Source organism: Hypoxylon fragiforme (genome assembly GCF_022984875.1).
Source record: "Hypoxylon fragiforme strain CBS 206.31 chromosome Unknown GGS25scaffold_1, whole genome shotgun sequence".
Lineage (NCBI taxonomy): Eukaryota > Fungi > Ascomycota > Sordariomycetes > Xylariales > Hypoxylaceae > Hypoxylon > Hypoxylon fragiforme.
Genome location: NW_026054756.1, coordinates 1383325 through 1402784, shown reverse-complemented (window position 1 = coordinate 1402784; position 19460 = coordinate 1383325). Strand labels below are relative to the sequence as shown.

Here is a 19460-nt window from a genome sequence, read left to right as displayed (position 1 = left end):
CCGGGGCGTTTATCCGAAAAGAACCGGCGAACATTGAATGAGATGTGATATAACTCACTGATATGTATGTGTACTAGGTATGTAGTGTAAGTAGGTAAGGTTAAGCTAAGTACTTGCCTATGTGAGAAGTTGAGATAGGATCGTGTTGTCGCCCTTGCCGGACTTTTGGCAATGGCCTCGTATCCTATTTCAGTAGGTGAGAGTAAATAAGGGCATGGAGTCAAAAGGGCCGTGAGCTACTGTATTGGCGCGATGTTCTTTTCTAGCTTCGGTTATATATGATCTTTACTTGCATACATCTTCCTACTCACCTATTAATAATCATATATTCCTTTCAGTAACCCTTCGGTTTTTTATATATTAAATATAGAATCAGTTGTGTCGCATGATGTTTCTATGTTCGTCTAAGCGCCCGGTACAGTACTGTACCTAGGCTAGGTCCTTTAGGGACAACCTGGGAGAATATCGGCTAATATAACCCTTTACAAGCTGGCTTCTAACAGTCGCTAAAACACCTACAGTACCCTAGTAGTTAATCGTATTGTACACTTCCAGACCAGGCATCGGAGAAGGGCTGTGTGGGGAATTGGGGTACATAAGGACAGGGATTCGACCCCGTGGAGTGGGAACTAGGGTTGCGTAAAATGCGCACTTTAAAATAAAATGCGCGTATTATTCAAAACCCCTGTAAAATGCGTATTATACCGTATTATTCAAAAGTGGGTCACGTGACACCCCTAACCTAATACACTTAATATATATCTACATATAATAAGGCTTTACATTCTGAAATAATATGGAAGATTTACAGGATTTGAAGCTAAATTATATGGCCATTTTTGCCATTTTCCCTATGCAATAGGGCGCCGATTTGATCATACTTTTCGAGCACATTATGATCAAAGTCTAACGCAATCTTCAAAGCTTAGTTCAGCCGGATCATATAAACGACATATCGAGATTTGCGCGCCTTAGATACCTGTAAAATTAGGTAATATCACCAAATTTTGGTGCAAAATTTACTCCACTTATGTACCGATCCACTTTTCCATTTCGGACCCACTGCATTTTATAATAAAATGCAATATTATATTTGAATAATACGCGAATAATACGTTTGAATAATACATTCCGCAACCCTAGTGGGAACAGCACTGTCTCGTAAAGCAACCCCCACGTCTCGTCGATACGGGGGTACAGTGACAGCGACTGGGGCACTGTACAGTACCTACCGATATACCTAGTAGTAGTACTGTACTACGGGATAAGAGGTACATCATGTATTATTTGATGTATTAAAAGACATCCTGTGTAACGCAATATTGTACAACAGCTAGGTTGGGAAGGCTTAGGCTTTGGGGGCCTGGCCTTTGTTTTGCTCCTGACTCCTGACTCCTTGTGTTGAAGCTCCGACAGGCTTACCTACTGTACCTATCTACCTAAACCTAGTCACATTAATTACCTGCATATCTCCTTTTATTCCCGAACGCGATGACTGTACTCACGACGATCGTGGGCCCTCTCCTATCCTGTCCCCCATACATACCAAGCTCGCTATTACAGTATGTACCTATATGCAGTATTACAAGACATGGGAAGACACAATCCTGAGCAAAGGTCGTCTGGTGGCCTACCACGTATGGATATCGAAGGTTGTAGTATTTTTATGTAAGCCCATAACTAACTACAGGTATGTACATATGTAAGTATGTATGTGTAATGTTTGGAAGACTGCACATCATACAAGGAAAGGGGAAGAGACAAGACAAGAAATAATGATACTATCGAACGCGTGGCATATGACCATCCCTATTACAGTTGGCTTCCTTTTCTAACTACGTTTAAGGCATTCATGTGAAGCGCCCTCTCTCTCTCTCTCTCTCTAGATCACGATTTCAGCCCGTAATTATGTCTCAGTTAACTGCGCTGGTTCCGGGTTGGCTGGGCCAATGCAAGCAAAGCTTGGACCTCCCAACCCCACGCATCTTTCTTTCGTGCTTGCTGGCGACTTGAGTGACGATGTCATTGGACGTGGACAAACTTAGGGGAGGGGGGAAGGCCTTACAATTCCATCACCAGGTCAGTGGCATGGTTTTTCTTGTCCGACTCCCGTGAGCAGTTCTCACAAGCAAGTAGTTAGTTAGTAAGTAAAGTAGGTTAGGTGGTGGTGGTGCATTACTCATCCAAGCTTATCAAATACATATTAATTCCTTCCCACTGAGCTCGAAGGAGGTTCCGGGCAGCCGGGGTTAACTACCTTGATCAATAAATATATTTATCTTTCCCCCTTTCCCCCTTCCCCTTTCCCCCTTCCCCCCTCCCCCTCCTCTTATCGAATTAGAATGCGAGTACGTAGCCCAGCTTTCTGGCGGGTTGGCATCCAAACATTTCCCCCGCGGCGCAGCAAGGAAAAGAGCTGGGCTCTGGGGGCCAGGGAGAACCCGCGAGCCAAGGGTTTCTCCTCGAACGACACCCCACAAAGATGATGGAGGAAGCTTGGTGGCATTACGTACCTACTTAAGTATGAGCCCATGTGTGTGCGTAGTCGTCACATCTTGTCTTGATGTTTCTTGGCGGGTATAGATAGATAGTCTGAGCACTAAAGCCGGACGGGGGTACGTGGTATGTATGTACGTCTGTAGGCGCATGGTTAACCGTACCCGGTTTGCTTGCCATTGCGCAAGAGCACGAACGTTTAAGTGCTTATTTGTTTCTCACAACTCATCTACTTGCTCTCGTGCTCTTGGTGATTGATCATTTTTTGCTTAATTTTTTCTCTCTTTTAGTAGAAAGTTGCGGTGAGGAAAAGAAGACGATTGAGCTTGCGCAAAGCTTTCGCGATATACCGTTGTAATTACGACCCTCCAAGCCCCCTCCCAAGCATCAAGCAACCAGGCATTAAGCATAATAGCAACGACCCTCATCTCCCCTCCCCTCCCCTCCCCCTCTTACCCCGTTGCCCGTTTTCAAAACACCCCTCCTCTCGGAACCGTGAACGGGGAAGGAGGGCCGGTCGATCGGAAAATTCGATCCGATTCGCGACTTCGGGCTTTCACATGTTCCCGCTTTACCCGTTGATTTTCCGACTATTTTCTCTTGTTTTGCTTCTGAACCCGGTACATGCTATGTGGGTATATGTAATATGTATGTGTATTCACTGTATTGTAGCACCGATGACAGTTTTGTAACTCCGGGGGTGGCCGATATTTTATTTTTAATTTTGACGCGTTGAATGAAAAAAAAGATTGGCACGCACGCACGCACGCGCTTGTTCAACTCTCACGATGATCAGGCAACCAACATTGAAAAAACATGGCACGTACCATCTGCTGATCGGATTCCGCCTAGGCCTAGAAAGAAAACTTGCTCGCGGGGGAGTGGGAGGGGAGGGAAGGGGAGGGAGTTGTTTCGATGACTACTGACCCTGGGTAGGTAGGTACTAGATAGGCTAAAAGTTGTGTAAGGTGAAGCGAAGGCATGCAGCGACATAACTACAGTAACAGATCCCCATTCCTTCGCACGTATGTAATGTACGTACGCATCTGAACCCCGTCTCCTGTAATCGTCCGTCCCTGCATGGGGAGGAGGAGGAGGTACTGTAGGCCCTCGTCGTCGGGGCTAAGAAGGAGGAGGGAGGTCTTAATTAAGTCCTTTTTTTTGAAGTACTGTACATAGCATTTCACATCTGCAGGCATGTATTGTCAAAGAATCCAATCATTTGTTGATTTTTACTTGACTTTTTACTTACCTTACCCCTTAACAACATTGAAAGTTACCTCCTTCCATCCTTCCATCCTTGTATTTCCAAGGGGAAGGAAACAACTACATATGTAGGTAAATGGTTGGGGGAGAGGCCAAGTTAAGTTGCAAGATGTATGAAGTAACTAAGTAAATGACAAATCCGGAGCCCCGCAAGATTCAAGGTTCTCTGCAGTTCTCCATGGTTCAAAATGGTATACGCGTATGTACAAAATACATTCCTTGGCTAGTACCTAGTTAGTAACTACCTAGTAGCCTTTCAATGCTCAAAAAGTCTGGGACTCTGGGGTTTCCCAAAGATAATTCTCCAGGGCTACGCATAGCGCTTGTCTCCAGGCTCCAGGTAAGTTAAAAACGTCTTCTAGCGTGCGTACTATGTACCTAGCTGGTATGCGTACTAGGCACCTTCCTACTGTGTCTAACAGACTCTACATAGTAACTAGGGGTATCCTAGATCTGTATCCTTCGTGTCCCTTTGTTTTCTCATTTGTTTTATTCTCATTTTCACATGGAAATCATGATGGCTTTTTTTTTATAAGTCAACCTAATGTTATCTAGCTAGCTTGTTACCGTAACTAAAATAGCACCTAACGTATTGAACATAGCTGTAGCAAGGGGCAAGTATACGCCTACTGTACTACACTGTGCCGCAAACGTCATTATTTCTAACCATGTGTAGATAGCACTGAGGATACATACATCTAGATTTATTATCATTCTATTCTAAGATTGAATATCTGGTCAATCTCGCAATCATCAGCAAACCCCCCAAACTTGCATTCAGCCGTACCAGCTGAGTATACCTACCTAGTTCAGCATTAGAAAAAAAACCATCGGCGGTGTTTGTAAGACAGAGACTACGGTACTACTCTTTGCTTATCATACATATGCCTATACGTAACAGCGAATACGCCCATGGGTATCACGTCAGCGGAGTGAACGAATCCCTTTGAGGCCAAGGTCGCCTTACTTACATGTATAGCATCGAGGCTGAGCCCCCAGAAAAACAAAAAAAAACGAAAACGTAGCCCTCTTGCGACACCGACTGGCTGGCCGGCCACCTTATCCTCACCATAACCTAGCCGACCTAGAAGGAAGGGGTGAGGCTACATATACGCTGCTTGCTTACGTACATATAGGAAGTGTTCCTACTACTTACAATAAAGTGCATACGCCCTACCAAGGTACTAGGCAGGCTGGCTGGCTGGCTATATTAGATCCATATACGTAACCTAGGTGTTTCGAAACTCCACGTACATCAATAGGTATGTAATATGTAGGCCCTTCAAGCAGGTAAGGTACCCAAGCCGTCAACCGCCTTCATTGGATCTACGCATCTACCGCTGGCTGGTCTGGGGTCGCATACCACATACCTACCTGAGCACGAAATAATAATATCTTCTACCTGCCATACATAGTATCCTATCATAATAGTATGCCCCCTTCTCCCACCGCCTCTTCAGCGCAACCCCAGGATTGGCTCCAAAGCCACACCACATCGGGGACGTCCGGTGTTTGAAAATTTATTCTATTCTTCTTTCCTTGTCTTCTCTGTGTCTCCCTGTGCTTCTCCTCGTTCTTCTATTCCTCCCCCCTCCCCCCCCCTTCCCCTTCTTTTTGGCAGGGCTGATGGCTGCTGACGTGCCTTGCTTGCCGCTTGTGCTTCCTGCTTGTCATTTCCCGCTCATCCCATTACCACCCACTTGGCGCGGGCACGAGGCTCTTTTTTTTTTTTTTTTTTCTTAGTAACTACTGTATAACCCATCTTTTTTTCTTTTTTTCTTAAACTACGTACGAAAGAGAAGAAGGAGAGAACGAAGATAGAAAATGTGAGGCATGCATAGCCCGACGTAAGGGTTCTCGTGATTTACATACATGTGGGGGCCGTTTCTTTTTTTTTTTTTTTTTTTTACCTTTGGTTTGGTAGTTGGTTACATGTATATCATTCTTATTGTTTTACTCGGGCAGGTATGTAAGTGTGTGTGTGTGTAGGTAGACATGTATGTACCTACATTTGACTACCTATCCGTATTTTACTTTTCGTCTCAACCTGTCTCGACGTCTCCTTCCACCCGTTATTTCTGTATAGGGTCTGGCGGTGAGCAAGCAACGATAATATTAATAGCCACTCGAGAGAGGCAGGCAAGCGAAATTTCTTTTGACTCTTTATTCTTTTTTCCTGCCCAGGTTGCTTTGCTTTGCCTTACATATATATTTTCTCCTTGTCGGTGTGTCTATCTGTCTGCCTGCCCTGTCTAATCCGTCGTGTGTCATGTTTTTTTCTCTCTTCATATGCGGGCGCCCTTTTTCAATATCGAAATAGGTATTACTACGACGTGTATGTACATATGAAGAATCCATCCAGGTGCCCATCAATATACCTTACCTAACCTAACCTAACCTACCATCAAATAAATGTATTATTCTTTCATGTAACCTAGCTAAGATATGTAGGTACATACCTAACCTCCATCCCTTCAATCCTCCCTCCCCCCTGGTCCTATCACTGTAAATCATGCCGTGTTAGTGATCTTGGAAAAGGGCCTTGGCAAGGCTCCAGTAGCCCGCTTCGAGCCGAAATCCTCAGATTTCTTTCTCCCTTAACTAAATCTTTTCTCCATATTCCAACCCCAGGCAAACTGCATTTTGCATGCGGTGTGCGGGGTGTTTATTAGAACCCCCCCCCCTTCCAAAAAAAAAAAAACCCCCAGGGGGGGCTATTCCTGTGCGTAGTAATCCAACGATATAATACAGTAGGATTAGAAGTAGTAGTTTAGGATTGTCAATATGACATTTTTAAAGTGACTAGACACCATTAGTCACTGGGTCAGCATTCTCTATCAATACTATCTAAGTAAATGACAGGTTTTAGTTCGATCCGTTGTAGGGTCAACAGACGGAAGAAGCAAATGATTCTTTGAACGTGATCTTTGATATGTAATCAGTAATCACTAGAGTGGGATAAAAAACACGGGGAAATCTTTGCACCCGATAACTACGAAATTTGTCACGATAGGCATCTTACAGCAATTTTTGAAGAGCGCCGATTGGTGCTCATATCTGTGAGTCGGGAGTCTTGACCAAATTTATTTGCCGGTGGCTTAAATTATCTGATAACAATATTGAGAACATAATATTGCTTGTTATTTTTTTGAACCAGAGAACCGCCAAGCCTGTACTAAGATATTGGCTCAATTGAGCTGAACCACGCACACTTAGCAAATGCCCCGTATGAACTCCTTAGGTCGCTTGTAAGATGAGAAGAGAGGAAATAAGATAGCTCGCCCCAAGCTCTTAATTGATAAATTTCGCCTAAGCTGAACAATGCTTGAACCCCGTGTCCCAATGTACTAGCTTTATTCCACCGTCTATGAGGAACGGAAACCAACCCTGATATGCCCAACGCTGTAAATAGAACTGAGAGAAGATATGAGAATTTGTGTGTGGAGGAGGAGTATCGATGGTTTAATCTCGTCGCTATTTTCTTCGACGCCTCTGTTTGATTAACGGAAACTCTGGAGTAGAGAAATATCACCCCTAAACCTGCTGGAAACTTGAGATCTAGCCGCCGATGAAGGTTTCAAAAGTCTATAGATTCATGAATTCGCTAGAAAACGTGGCGAGTCCGAAAACTGTCCGGAAAACCTTGACGTTGGATGGTTGCTTGCATACTACCATCGGTAGTCTTATTAACAAGCCGGAATCCCAACCACTGTCCTTTCAAATGCCACCTCATGAAAACGCCACCTCTTGTCTATGTGAAACCTCTATAATTGAAATCATCATTCATGTCCTTGTCGATATATAAGTGCCGAATTCGTGGCCTTACATCCGATCCATGAGGTCGCCACCCGCTAGGCTGCCGCTTGCTGAACTTCGACCGCTGGTATTGTACCCATCGTTGGACAGTAGGTCGTGAACTGCGACCTTGGGAACCTGCGGAACAGGCAGTTTCCTACTGCCATCGGGCCGGCTAATGATATCCGTCAGAGACAACCCAGAGGGCCGAGGCCCGTTGTTGTTCGGTTGAGACGTTGGCGGATAGACGACCCCTTCTAGATGCGGTTCCATCGGCGCTAGTGCTGGCGTGTGTCCTAACGTCAAATTGCGCAAAGTTGGCAGTTCAATGCCAGCGTAAGGCCGTAAGCGAGGTGAATGGGCTGGTGTCGCTAGCGGTGTGTGATCAGGTGTGGGGGAAAGCGAGTCGTGAGAGAATGTGGGCGAAGATGGTGCAGTGGAGTTGGGAGAGTTGGGTCTTGACCGTTTGGCATGACGAAGAGCATGGGAATAGTGGTCATCGTGCTCATCATTTGAATGCGACCTCGACATGTGGTAAGCGGAAAGCGAGGGGAGGTGGCCCCGCACATTATGAAGACCGTTGGGATAGTATGGATGAGGTCTCGTTGCGTGGTGGTGAGGGCTAACGTTTTCCCGCTCAAGCTGGTTTGTGGCATTGGTTAAGAGGCTGATATCCATGCTATGGCCTTGATGCGGGTGATTGTTCCCGCTCATGCTCCGGCCATAGTGGTGTAGAGGCCCCGGATGAGGCATAGCGTATGAAGAATAGGAGTGAGGTGGCGATACGTTTGGCGAGACAAGAGTAGAATTGGGTGCCGACTTAATAGATCTTGGGTTTGAGGGTGGAGGCATCATGGAGTCGGGTGTCAGAGCATGACCTAATCCGTGATGCGTGGCCTGCCCAGCCTTGTTCCCTCTTCTCGAGTTAGGGTTGTTGTGTATCCTTGAGTGGCGAGTAAGTTCGTCTGAGCGGGAGAACTTCTTACTGCAGCCGGGGAATTGGCAGGCATGTGGCTTCTCGCCAGTATGTGTCCTGATATGCCTAGTCTGATGTTCAAGACGGTGAAAGGCCTTATCGCAGAGGGGGCATTTGTATGGTCGTGGCAACTCGTTGGCATTTTCGGTGAGTTGACCACCAGGAAGAGGGCCATTGGGCCGAATAACAGTGACAGTAGCCATATCTACGTCTCCGTCTGGGTTAAGTTTTCTTGAGTTTATATCGTTACCAGTTGTTGTGGTAGTCTCGGGATTCAGCAGGTTGGAAAAATCCACTGCTGACTGTGAGCGTTGCATGTGATCAGCCAGCCAAGTGGGCACCGCCTTTATCCTCACTAGAACAACTTCTTAAAAGGGGAGGGAGGAGGAGAAGATTGACTATGAAGGATGAGTCGTAATGGTTGGTAGTCGAGGAGAAGCCGGTAGTTTTTAAATGATAGCCAGATCGTCCAAATTATTACTAGGTGAACACTAGATAGATTATTGGCTGTTTGTCCCGATTTGTCTGTCTTCTTCAAGTCGACGGTGTCGATGTTGGGTGTCGATGTCAACGTTGTGATGTTGGTTCTGAATATTAAATGTTATATCTTGTTATTCTTTCTTCTTAATATTCTTCTTTCTTTATGTCGTAGCCCATATAACGAGGGTGTTAGCGGCTTTTTGTTTTATTTTAGTCGAGGGGCCAGGGAATGGTTGCAGGTGTAATATTGGTGCGGTAGAATTTCAAGAGGAAAGCCGGTTTGGGGGAATGGGGGCACTGGATTGAATTTAAATTGAAACTGCGAGAGCGGGCGGGTCGGAAAACTTGCGAGTGCCAAAACGTGCTACACTGGGGCCGCCGGCGGGTGGGTGAGAAAAGCTTTAGAAAGTGCGGTACTGTACAGTACAGTATCAAAAAGGTACCTCACGACTTGTAACATCTCAATGTTCCAATTCCCTCCGGGGGCCCTGCCCTACAGGATATCCTAGTGTGGGGGGAGCCAGTAGACGGACGAAAATGGCCTGGGGGAAAGTTGGGAACCCTTGTAAAGAGGGCCCACCTCACCTGGGCAGTCTTCAAGGACTCCTTCAGGGAGGTACACCTGTGTGATCTGGTTGGCTAGTGTCATTGGTCAGTTGGTTGGGCAGTTCTGGGTGGCGCCCCCCTCCCTTAGATACTTGGGTACATGGAGAATACAAGAGTACCTATAGTACGTACCTTAGATACTTTATGAGGCAATTGGGGAACGGGGGGAGAAACGTGGAGGCTGCTGAACCTACTAGTTACATAGTAATGATTTACACAAGGCAAAGAAAGTAAGAAAAAAAAAAAAAAAAAAGGAACTAAACCACTAAAAAACTAAAAATACTGGTCAAAGTGCTCCTTTTTTTTCTGGGCGGGCTATACTACGATATTGGAAATGAAATTGCCATTGTCCAACATTGTCGATTTACTACGCCGTATCTATTTGGGCGGTCTGGATCTCAATTCAAATGCTACGAATGCTGCAAATATTAAATACTCTAACTTATAGGCTATCCTAAGGCGTTTCTCTACTGCACTCTTGCTTCGTCTATTATAGTATGGGGTATATTTAAAGAAAGAAAGGGTGTATGAAGTTATTCCGCGTGTCGAGGTCAAGAGGATTAGGGAGTGGATACATAGCAGATATGTGGACATGTGGTTAGAACAACCGTCATTGGGGCTCGGCTTCCGGGGGGGGGGGAAAGAGGATTTTAAACAAAGATAATAAACAGCCCTTAGCCAAAGGGGGGAAAAAGGCAAAGAAAAAAAAGGAAAGAAGAAAAAAGAACGTCAAGCTAACCTGGTAGGTAGTAGGTACTCCCCTGGTATTCAGTTACCAGTAGTAGGTCCAGTACTGCTAGTAGTACATACTAACTATGTAGACAATCGACAAGCTTTAGACTGAGTCTGACTGACTAATAAAGGCGGGGTGTGAAATTAAAAGTTGTGCAATCAGCTACGAATAACCCGCAATGAACACAACACATGTTCTTCTCTCCTTTCTTTCCACATTACTTTTGTCTCACTCTCAGCGGTGTGTGTGTGTGTATGCATGTATGTTATATGTATGTGTTGCCATGGCTGAAATATTAGATTGTTTTGTACTCACAATACTCCTTTTATTTATTTATTTTTGACCATCCCTTGGAAAAGTAATCCTCATTCAATTCTATTCAATCCAATTCATTCATTCATTCATTGCCTTGGTATTTGTTGAGTCTAAAGAGACCATGTCATAAAAGACCCCCCCTTTCCCCCCCCCTTAACCTAGCTACCCTTTCCATAGCTACCTGGACCCTAGCCACCAATCCTAATCCTAGGCAATCTACTACGGTATGAATGTTTGCATTATTTTACTGTAATTTTTACAAGCCTCAGAGCATACGCATGTCTATGCGTTGCAAGTCATATTCACAACCCCATTTCGAGCAAATTAGTAACAACATCGTACCAAGCTCATACTATTCAATCTTCATCATACTAGCTTCATGTAAGTCATCCACCATGCTGGCCTGGGTAGTGGCATAGTACGACCGAGATGTGTGGGGATAGCAAAGACGATTGTGGCTTTAAGAACGCTCCCGCCCGCGCCGAGTACTGCCTCGGTCTTCCGGCCGGTCAAACGGAGTGGACATGGAGTCTACGGTGCAAATATTACAAGCAAAGTTCATTTAAGCTATTTCGCCATCTTTTCGCTTGTACATAGGTATGTAGCTTGTAATAGCCCTTCCCAAGATCCAGGGGACACCCATATAATGCCGCTTTGTCCGCAATCGAAGGAAGAGAAAAAATTTAATAGAAGGAGGCCCACGATGAAAGATATGGAGAATGTGGGGCCGAGCTCGGCCGCATTTACATAGTAAGGGGTGTATTTGTTTAGCACTTACATAGCACCAAATAGATAAGGTCCATTTTACCATCGTTAAGTCGGCAGTCCACTGTTGAAACTTGGGAAGACGATGGAACAGATGGGGTCCGATAAGTGGACCAGCAAGCACACTAGATATCTGAACGGAACAGGAAATGCTGACATAAGAAGACATAGAAAGGCGAGCTGACGATTGGTACAACTGGCCAGCATTTCACATGTTGTAACCGGCAAAACAAGCTCAGCTCAGCTTCGGAGCGCGAACTATGTAACCAACCAAGTTGGAACCTAGCTGACACTGGATTACGATAACACCCCATGGCGCGGTTTTCTTATATTAGAAGAATGATCTTCGCTTATTTACCCTCTCTCGTGTCGAACCTGGGGTAATTCGCAATGATTGGGTTCGGCCTGCGGACCTATCATACCTCCCAGAGCCTCTCCCCACAAGCCATCTCTCTAAATCTGGGCTAGCTCTATCTTGAATGGCAAGCATCTTTTATCAGGGCGTTTACTCAGGGTGGGATTGTTCCAAATATGACCTGCCAGGAGCTCTTCCCCGGCCAGTCTGGCTTCTTATCAGCAAAGTATACCAGCATTGCAAAATATTGGAAGCGTAACCTGATCCTGATCCTGCCGGCACCACCATCCAGGCCTAGCACATGCCTCCCAGGGGCGGGTGACGATAGGGTATAACACGTGCTGGGGATAAGTGACATCAACAATGCCAATGTGCGGCCAAGAATTTCCAAGCTTCGGTGAATGCGTACTACATAAACGAGACAGGTATGTCTCTATTGACAGAAGAAAATCTCTAGGGCGTGGAATTGGGATTTCATCGGTAAGGAGCAGATTATTGATGTAATGATGTGCAAAGACCCCATACCTGTTTACCGAAAGGTGTCATCGACGCCAAGCTTCTTTTTTAAAGCGTGGGGGTCGGCACGTATAAGAAGGGAAAGGACGGCAGTGCTCTCGGGCAGCGGCGCAAATGGCATTTCTCAATAGACGCTCGTCAATCATTCTTTACTCACATAGGAGTAGTGTATGAATAGTGTATGTGTGTATGTATGTAGGTAATGGTTGCCTTGTATTACGCGCCAGGCCGGAAAGTTGCAGGTATTTCATACCAAATACCTAGTACTCGGACCTTGCAGACCTTGAACATTTGATTGTCATTTGATATAATATGTTGTTAGTTGGGTCGGGTTGTTTGTGACAAGTGGCTCATTGTGCTTCAGCCCCAAGGAGAACCAGCATTGAGATTGCCAATGCTGGGAACATGCCAGTCTTGGTGTACGATGCGTATATTTGTAATTACCGGGAAACATTAGCAATTTGCGTGGCACCAACAGATTGTGAATCTGTGAAAGTGTATGTAAACACATACGTATGTTTAGGGGTAAGTCCGGGGAAAGGCGGGATTCTCGCTGAGACTAATTCATTTGACCCTGGAGAAGACAGCCTCAGCTTCGAACTAGTGGTCTAGCACAGCCCCCGGATTACGGATCGAGTGAGATCACTGAGATTGAAGAAGCATGGAAGAAAGGAAAAGAAAAGGCCACCTATTTACAAACCCATAAATACCTACATGAATCCACAGCTTCTGGTAACAACACACATATAATACAATAAGTAATGTTTCTCATGACCTACTACATCTAGGTATGTATGTACTTTGTAGTGTAGTAGATTTATCTTCCCCACAAAGATAACATCTCTAGAGCTTCCTCTGATCCGGGGTCTCAGGCCCACTGATGGACTGAAACTGTGCCTACTCGCGTTAAGACACTAGGCATTCCCCCAAATGAGGTATACCGAAGCACCTCCTTGATCATCACAATTGCGCAAACGCACGCCAATCTGGAATCCGCGACAAGCTTAAGCACCCTACCACGATAAACCAGCTTCTCTCATCCTATATATAAATGGGGGGTAGCAAACAACCACGAGCTAGAAATATTTCTTAACAATGTGCGTTTTGTCATGTTTGACGTAAAGAAAACCACAATGAGTTTAAACAGTAACAATTATTATGATACTATGATAAAGAAAATCGATATATAGCGCTTGCCCTAAGGGAGCTTACGGGCGCCGTTACTACGTTAGATCACAGGACTATCCTTGTTTTTTCAGTATAGATCTCTATAGGCATGCCACTAAACTTATTCGCCTCCGTTATAGGCGTCACTAACTACAGTGAATTTTCAAAGAATGAAGCCGAGTTTTGTGCGTGAAGGCCACCTACCTACGCAATACGATACGTTTGAATACAGATATTGAATGTCAACTTCTCCACAACATTAAAAGACCTTTCTCCGCACTTCAATACAATGATTTGTTGAAGATTCTAGACCATTTCTAGAATATAATTTAAAGTGAATGCCAGCAAACGCACATAGGGTCCATTGGAGCCTTGGCAAGGCAAGATTGATCAACGACCGAACGAGCTTTCTCTTCAATCGAGCCATACTCTGATGATGTGAATCGGGCCTTAAGACATGAGAGAAACAATGGACACAACAGAGGCGAGACGAGGCGAGCGCCTACGCAGGTACTATATGTACCTACCTAGTCGCTATCAAGTTATTGTCTCAGGGTTACGAAGAAAAAAAAAAAAAATAGACGCTGCGTGCCGCTTAACCTGACAATACTCCATAGAGTCCATCTCACATCCATGTAGAAATCCACAAATTCTTATCGGTAGGATTGCCGGCGTGTAAAGCAATAATACGACCTTGCATACCACATAGTATGTACTTAGGCATGTACCTCCCTGCCTCCTTAATCTACATTTGTACTAAACTCTCCCGCTGATCAGTCTCCTACAACTCCCGAGGTTGTCTTTTTATCATTTCGGATAACGCAAACGACGACACCTCTGACGAACAAAACTACGGCAGGAATCAACATTCACAAGCTTACTTTTTCAGTAGCAGTGGTCTTGACCTGTAACTTATCTAGTTTCGTGGTGGGGCAAGGACATTGGAAATTGGTGGATTGTTACCCGGATTTCCTTTCGTCCCTTCGGTCGCTCCGAAGTCGTCCGAGGTACATCTCTGGGCTTTCTCCGCTATAGCCATACAGCCGAAATGAACCACCGGCCAGACGCCACTGACTCGTGGATCCCAATGCATCGTTAACATTCGCGACACTGTAAGTTCCCTAACCTATAACAAAGATTTATTCGACTTGACGGCCTAGATTATATACGTATATACTACGTGGTATAGCATCGTTTGTACAACATTACGGCTTCATATATGTACCTACTTTTTACGTACTTACTTATGCAACCATCAAGCTGGAAGCATAATATTTCTTCATGGCTTAGCCACGGCATAATCGGGATTCCTTATCTTGGCCTTTCTGCCCTACACGCATACCTTGGTATTTATAGTCTCTCCAGGACTACGTAGATGCCCTCGTCCTACCGTCAGATGACAAAAATGCCGTTTCAGTTTGCCGAAGATAGTAAAGATAGTTTAGGTATCAGATAGTCAATAGATCTCAATCACCCCAGAGGAACCATCCCCCCCGAGTTGAAACTTTCTCCCGACGCGAGGCGTACCTGCAGCAATCCCCTGCTCGCTTTACGTAGGGAGGCTACATATGCGAGCCAATGAAGACGTCTTCTCCGCTCTCCGCATTGAAAGGTCACTAGCCTCATCTATGCAAAGTTACCCCTTAAGGAGAGAAACCTCCCCCTCTGATTCAAGCACGTCGGTACGGCCCCTCTATCCGACTATCTAGCCGCCAATTCCTCTACTATGGTATTGGGTTAAAAAGTATATGTGTACATAGTACGCAAATTTTTGGTGCGACAAAGGAGTCAAAGTTGTCAAACTACATTATCCACCTTGATCTACCCAGTTATATGATGTATGTAGGTGCTAGGAAGGCAGATGCTAGTCTATTGGACTTCGTTGAACCATCTATAAAAAATTATCTCCGATCTTACTCCCGTACATACACTACCTTAGATATGATTTAATAGATATCGGTTAATTCGAGCTAAAGCAAGCTCTAACTACCATGTTGCTCCTCAGATCGGCGAAGCTATCTACAAACTAGGTAGTTTTTTCATAGTGGCAGTGAATTGACAACACAACAGACTATTACATCTAAGTACACGCAAAATGCCCGCACCTTGATGGCGTCAAATATATTTTCTTTGTTCATAAAAAGGTCGTGGCTTGATCGGCCAAGTGTTGTATAAGATAATCTTAAGACAGGCTATGTATGGCTATAAGGGGGGACATTTCAGGACCTCAGGGGGCGGGGGTAGCACTGGGGAATAAAGTGAGCTGTCAGTGCTGTAGATGCAGATGAATATTTCGACGTTCATAGAAGCTGCCAGATAACTAAAAAATACTTTATACTTCGTAACGACACCACATTTCTCAGTATGGAGTCATTGATTGTACCAATACTAGCCTGCTTCATGGATATTGTATACAGATACAGTAACTATGTAGTTGATGATGTTTAAGATGCACATGTGAACATTGAATAAGTTAAAGTGTACCTCTTGTACCTACTGCATGCAGTAATAGTACGGTATTAGTACCTATTAACCACTAAAATGGTGCTAAATTGCCTAGGTGGCATTATTGAATAAACCCCACACACTCGTCACGTGCGGTAGCACTTCGGCATTCGATAGTTACTACTACTACTAGTAGTAAGGAGGGAGACAGGGAGGACAGGGTAAGAAGATCAGCGGCGATCTGCAGGCTGCCCGCTGCCGCTGCCGATGAGGCTCAACCCTACCGAAATTGGAGATAAACCCCAACCTGGGAACCCCAAACTGGAACCTTGACCTAGAAACCTAATGTTAACCTAGAAAACCTTGCCCTATTGAACTACATGCTATGAGCTCTACGTGCCTAAGGTTGGATTTGAGTTTTTTTGGATTTGGATTTTGGAGCTTGTAACAGAACAAATTGATTTCAATTCGTCAATCTGATTAGGCCATCTCCAACTTTATCTCCTACAACAACTACGACTATTACTCTCACTATCACTATCACTATTGCTACCTAGAGCACACGTACATCCCATGAATTGCCACCTAGCCTAATAGAGGTCCTTCGGCTTCCATTATGGACCACCACTCCATCCTTGGCCAAGATATATCGAGCTTCGATCTGACTTCAACCCGTAAGAAGTAGTATTTCATCGTTTGTAAAATTAAACCGTTACTGATTGCCTTCTTTCTTACGTTACCTACTATAGATCGACTACCTACCGTTTCGGCAGCACAGGCCCTGGATGATCTTGGAACTAACCCTCAGCGGTTTATTTCGACGAGTCTCCCGCTTTTTGATCGAGCCCTCAATTATGTCATTGGTGAGCCTAGTAGTGCCTCACCTTGTCCTGGTGGCTTGCAGAAGGGCCAGGTAGTGGAGGTCTGGGGCCCACCAGGGTCCGGGAAAACTGCTTTTGGGTACATATGCCTTTCTCTCTGATGCTACAGCGGCTTCGAGTTTTGAAATTTCTAATATCGCATATAGGATTCAACTTGCTGCAAACACCCTCCGCCGGGGCGGTGAAAAGGTGATCTGGGTAGGTCCGTGTTCCAGCACATACCCTATCTGATCTATAGCATCAACAGTGGCTTTCTACTCCCCCCATACCCCCATAATCCCCTACCCCTTTAACTCGTCAACAGGTCCCTAATTCAGTTAATAGATGGGTTCCATCCGGTCTCGCCTACCAGGTTACGTGAAGTAATCACATCATCCCGATATAAGTCGTCACAATCTGATGTGACGCCTTCGATCACGGGCCAGACAGATAACTTGCTCCATTTCCGAGCACCAACTCTGGCGCATCTCATCGGACTCCTCTGCAAACCTACCTCAACGGCGATACCCGCCGAGACATCTCTCATCGTAATAGATACCTTATCCAGTCTGGTGAATCATGCCTTTCCCAAGAGCTTCGAGACCAGGAAGACCCAGAAAGGTGACATTAGCCAGCATTCCACTCATCGTCTGACTAAAAACACCTAGCTTATGCCCCTTATATTATAGGACCAGGGCCTTCGGCTAAAAGATTACACATCCTGCAGTTTTTGATTTCGACCCTCCAGAAGCTTGCTGCTACCAAGGACCTTTGTGTTGTCATTTTGTCTCAGTGCGCTACCAGGATGCAATTTGAACATGGCGCTACGCTTACTCCTGCCATTAATGCTGGCACGTGGGAGCAAGGAATTTCTACTCGCCTGGTTCTCTTTAGGGATTGGGCTATGAAGAGTGATTCCGAGCACAATGTTCATTTTATTGGCATACAGAAATTGAATGGCAAGTCAAGTCCAGGGGGCATTGGTCAAGTCTTCGCTTTCGATGTCCAAAACGTGAGTTCATGCATAATATAATCACTAGTTCGTACTGCTAACAATCTTGTGCAGGATGGACTCGTTAGCGTTGACCAAGATGGAGATGCATATTTGGCTCTATCGCCAGGCTCCCATCTTAAGCGAAAGCTGAGTCAAACAGATTTTGAAGTCCCTGATAGTGAAGGCGAAGACTATGGCTGGGAAGACGATGATGAGCTAGAGATGCCGAGATTGCCGCCGCAGTGGCAAGGCAGTGAGGATATCCTTCTCGGCCAGATAGAAGATGACGAAACCCACATTGATTCGGATTTAGGAGATCAATTGCCTTTACTAGAGGAGACTACAGATTTGGCTATTGCTGGGGATGCTGGGGATGCCTCTAGTGTAGATGATACCGATTACTGATGTCTACGGGACCCCTAATTCATAGTGCAAGGGGTTAGTCTAATTTGGTATATCAATGTGAGGCGCTCGGTTCACGATAGGACTCCATTATAAAAAAAACATCAACTGGCTTTTTTTTTTTCTTTGGTTCCACTGGGGGCTCAACCCATCCAGCAAAAGGGGGGCCATTAAAACCGGCCAAATGTCGGCGGCTTCCTTAATGTTTCTAGCCTCAAGGGGTCGGCGGTCGCCACTCCACACTTCGGTCCTTCGCGGCCAATTTTTCTTATTGAGCAGGTATGCCTCAATGATGCCTTCGGAGAAACCGGGGTTCACGATTACTGTTTTTTTTCAACGAGAAAACGGTGAGAGTGAAAAAAAAAAGTACACGCCATGGATTGGATCGGATCGCCTTTAAATTTTTTTTCTTTCCAAAACATGGCAATGTCCTAAATATTCCCATAGTGGAACTGAAGGGATTTTGCACAATACGTTACTTCCACGCATGTTGCATGATTATCTCAACGTCTGTCTGTATGTAGTTATCAATGCATGGGTTTTCTTGTTCTGGTTCTGGCTGATAAGGACACACCCCTTGTCGCCGACTACCTACACTGAAGGTACTGATATGACTATAGTTATTTCATATAACTAGGTACGTACGTACTATAGAGTGTGTAAGTACGATGTAGGCTGTTAGGTATGTAAGTAGTTATGTCAGTACTTTAGTATAGTTATGAATTCGATGTAGTCTATCTATAACTACTCAGATCTGAAGGATATTAAATAACTAGGTGCTAATATCTCATAACTGCTGAAACGAAACCCAAAGCGCGGAAGACAGACGGCGCGACGTTGACGATTCCGCGTTATCAGTACAATGCCAGGGTCTCTTTTTTTTCCCCCATCCCCATCCCCATCCCCATTATCTTCCTTCTCTTGGGTAGGTAGGTAGGTAGGCCGGCAGGACAGGACAGGACAGGACAGGACAGGAACAGATCTTTAGCCAGTTACGGGCACACAACAAGGGTCGCAGCGCCTGCGGCCGCCATCTTTGGCCAATACCTATACATACATACTTACCTACATATGTACATACTATCGCGACTCAATAAATAAATATAATCCTATTTTCCGCGTGCCTGCATGATTTTTTTTTTCTTCTTCCACACTTCGTATTAATACGACCTATTATCTAACCTACCTAGCTTTTGTGTGAACCATTCCGAGATGGTGGATCATGCGATTTGCTGTGCTTCTATGTAACTACATGCCTACACAGCACAGCAAGGTAAGCTAGCTCTGTT

The 19460-nt window shown here is 45.1% G+C and overlaps 2 protein-coding genes across 2 annotated transcripts; one reads left to right on the top strand and one right to left on the bottom strand.

The window, feature by feature from the left end:
- Positions 1-7584: 7584 nt before the first annotated feature.
- On the bottom strand, positions 7585-10233 carry GGS25DRAFT_512328 (uncharacterized protein; the record flags this gene model as incomplete). The annotated part of the gene is made up of 2 exons (XM_049262780.1): positions 7585-8835; positions 10228-10233. The coding sequence occupies 2 exons, from the start codon at positions 10231-10233 to the stop codon at positions 7585-7587; spliced, it is 1257 nt and encodes a 418-aa protein (XP_049121190.1).
- A 5954-nt stretch (positions 10234-16187) lies between these two features.
- On the top strand, positions 16188-18875 carry GGS25DRAFT_469229 (P-loop containing nucleoside triphosphate hydrolase protein). The gene is made up of 6 exons (XM_049259130.1): positions 16188-16589; positions 16665-16875; positions 16943-16998; positions 17121-17396; positions 17465-17787; positions 17842-18875. Exons 1-6 carry the CDS (start codon positions 16532-16534, stop codon positions 18172-18174), a joined length of 1257 nt encoding a protein of 418 aa, XP_049121189.1. The 5' UTR covers positions 16188-16531; the 3' UTR covers positions 18175-18875.
- The last annotated feature ends 585 nt before the right edge of the window (positions 18876-19460 follow it).

Bases quoted from the DNA above. Each gene is read 5' to 3' on its own strand.
- GGS25DRAFT_469229 (XM_049259130.1), top strand. From the start codon at position 16,532: ATGGACCACCACTCCATCCTTGGCCAAGATATATCGAGCTTCGATCTG. The intron at 16,876-16,942 runs GTACATATGCCT...TATCGCATATAG, and splicing joins TCCGGGAAAACTGCTTTTGG to GATTCAACTTGCTGCAAACA. The intron at 16,999-17,120 runs GTCCGTGTTCCA...TTCAGTTAATAG, and splicing joins TGAAAAGGTGATCTGGGTAG to ATGGGTTCCATCCGGTCTCG.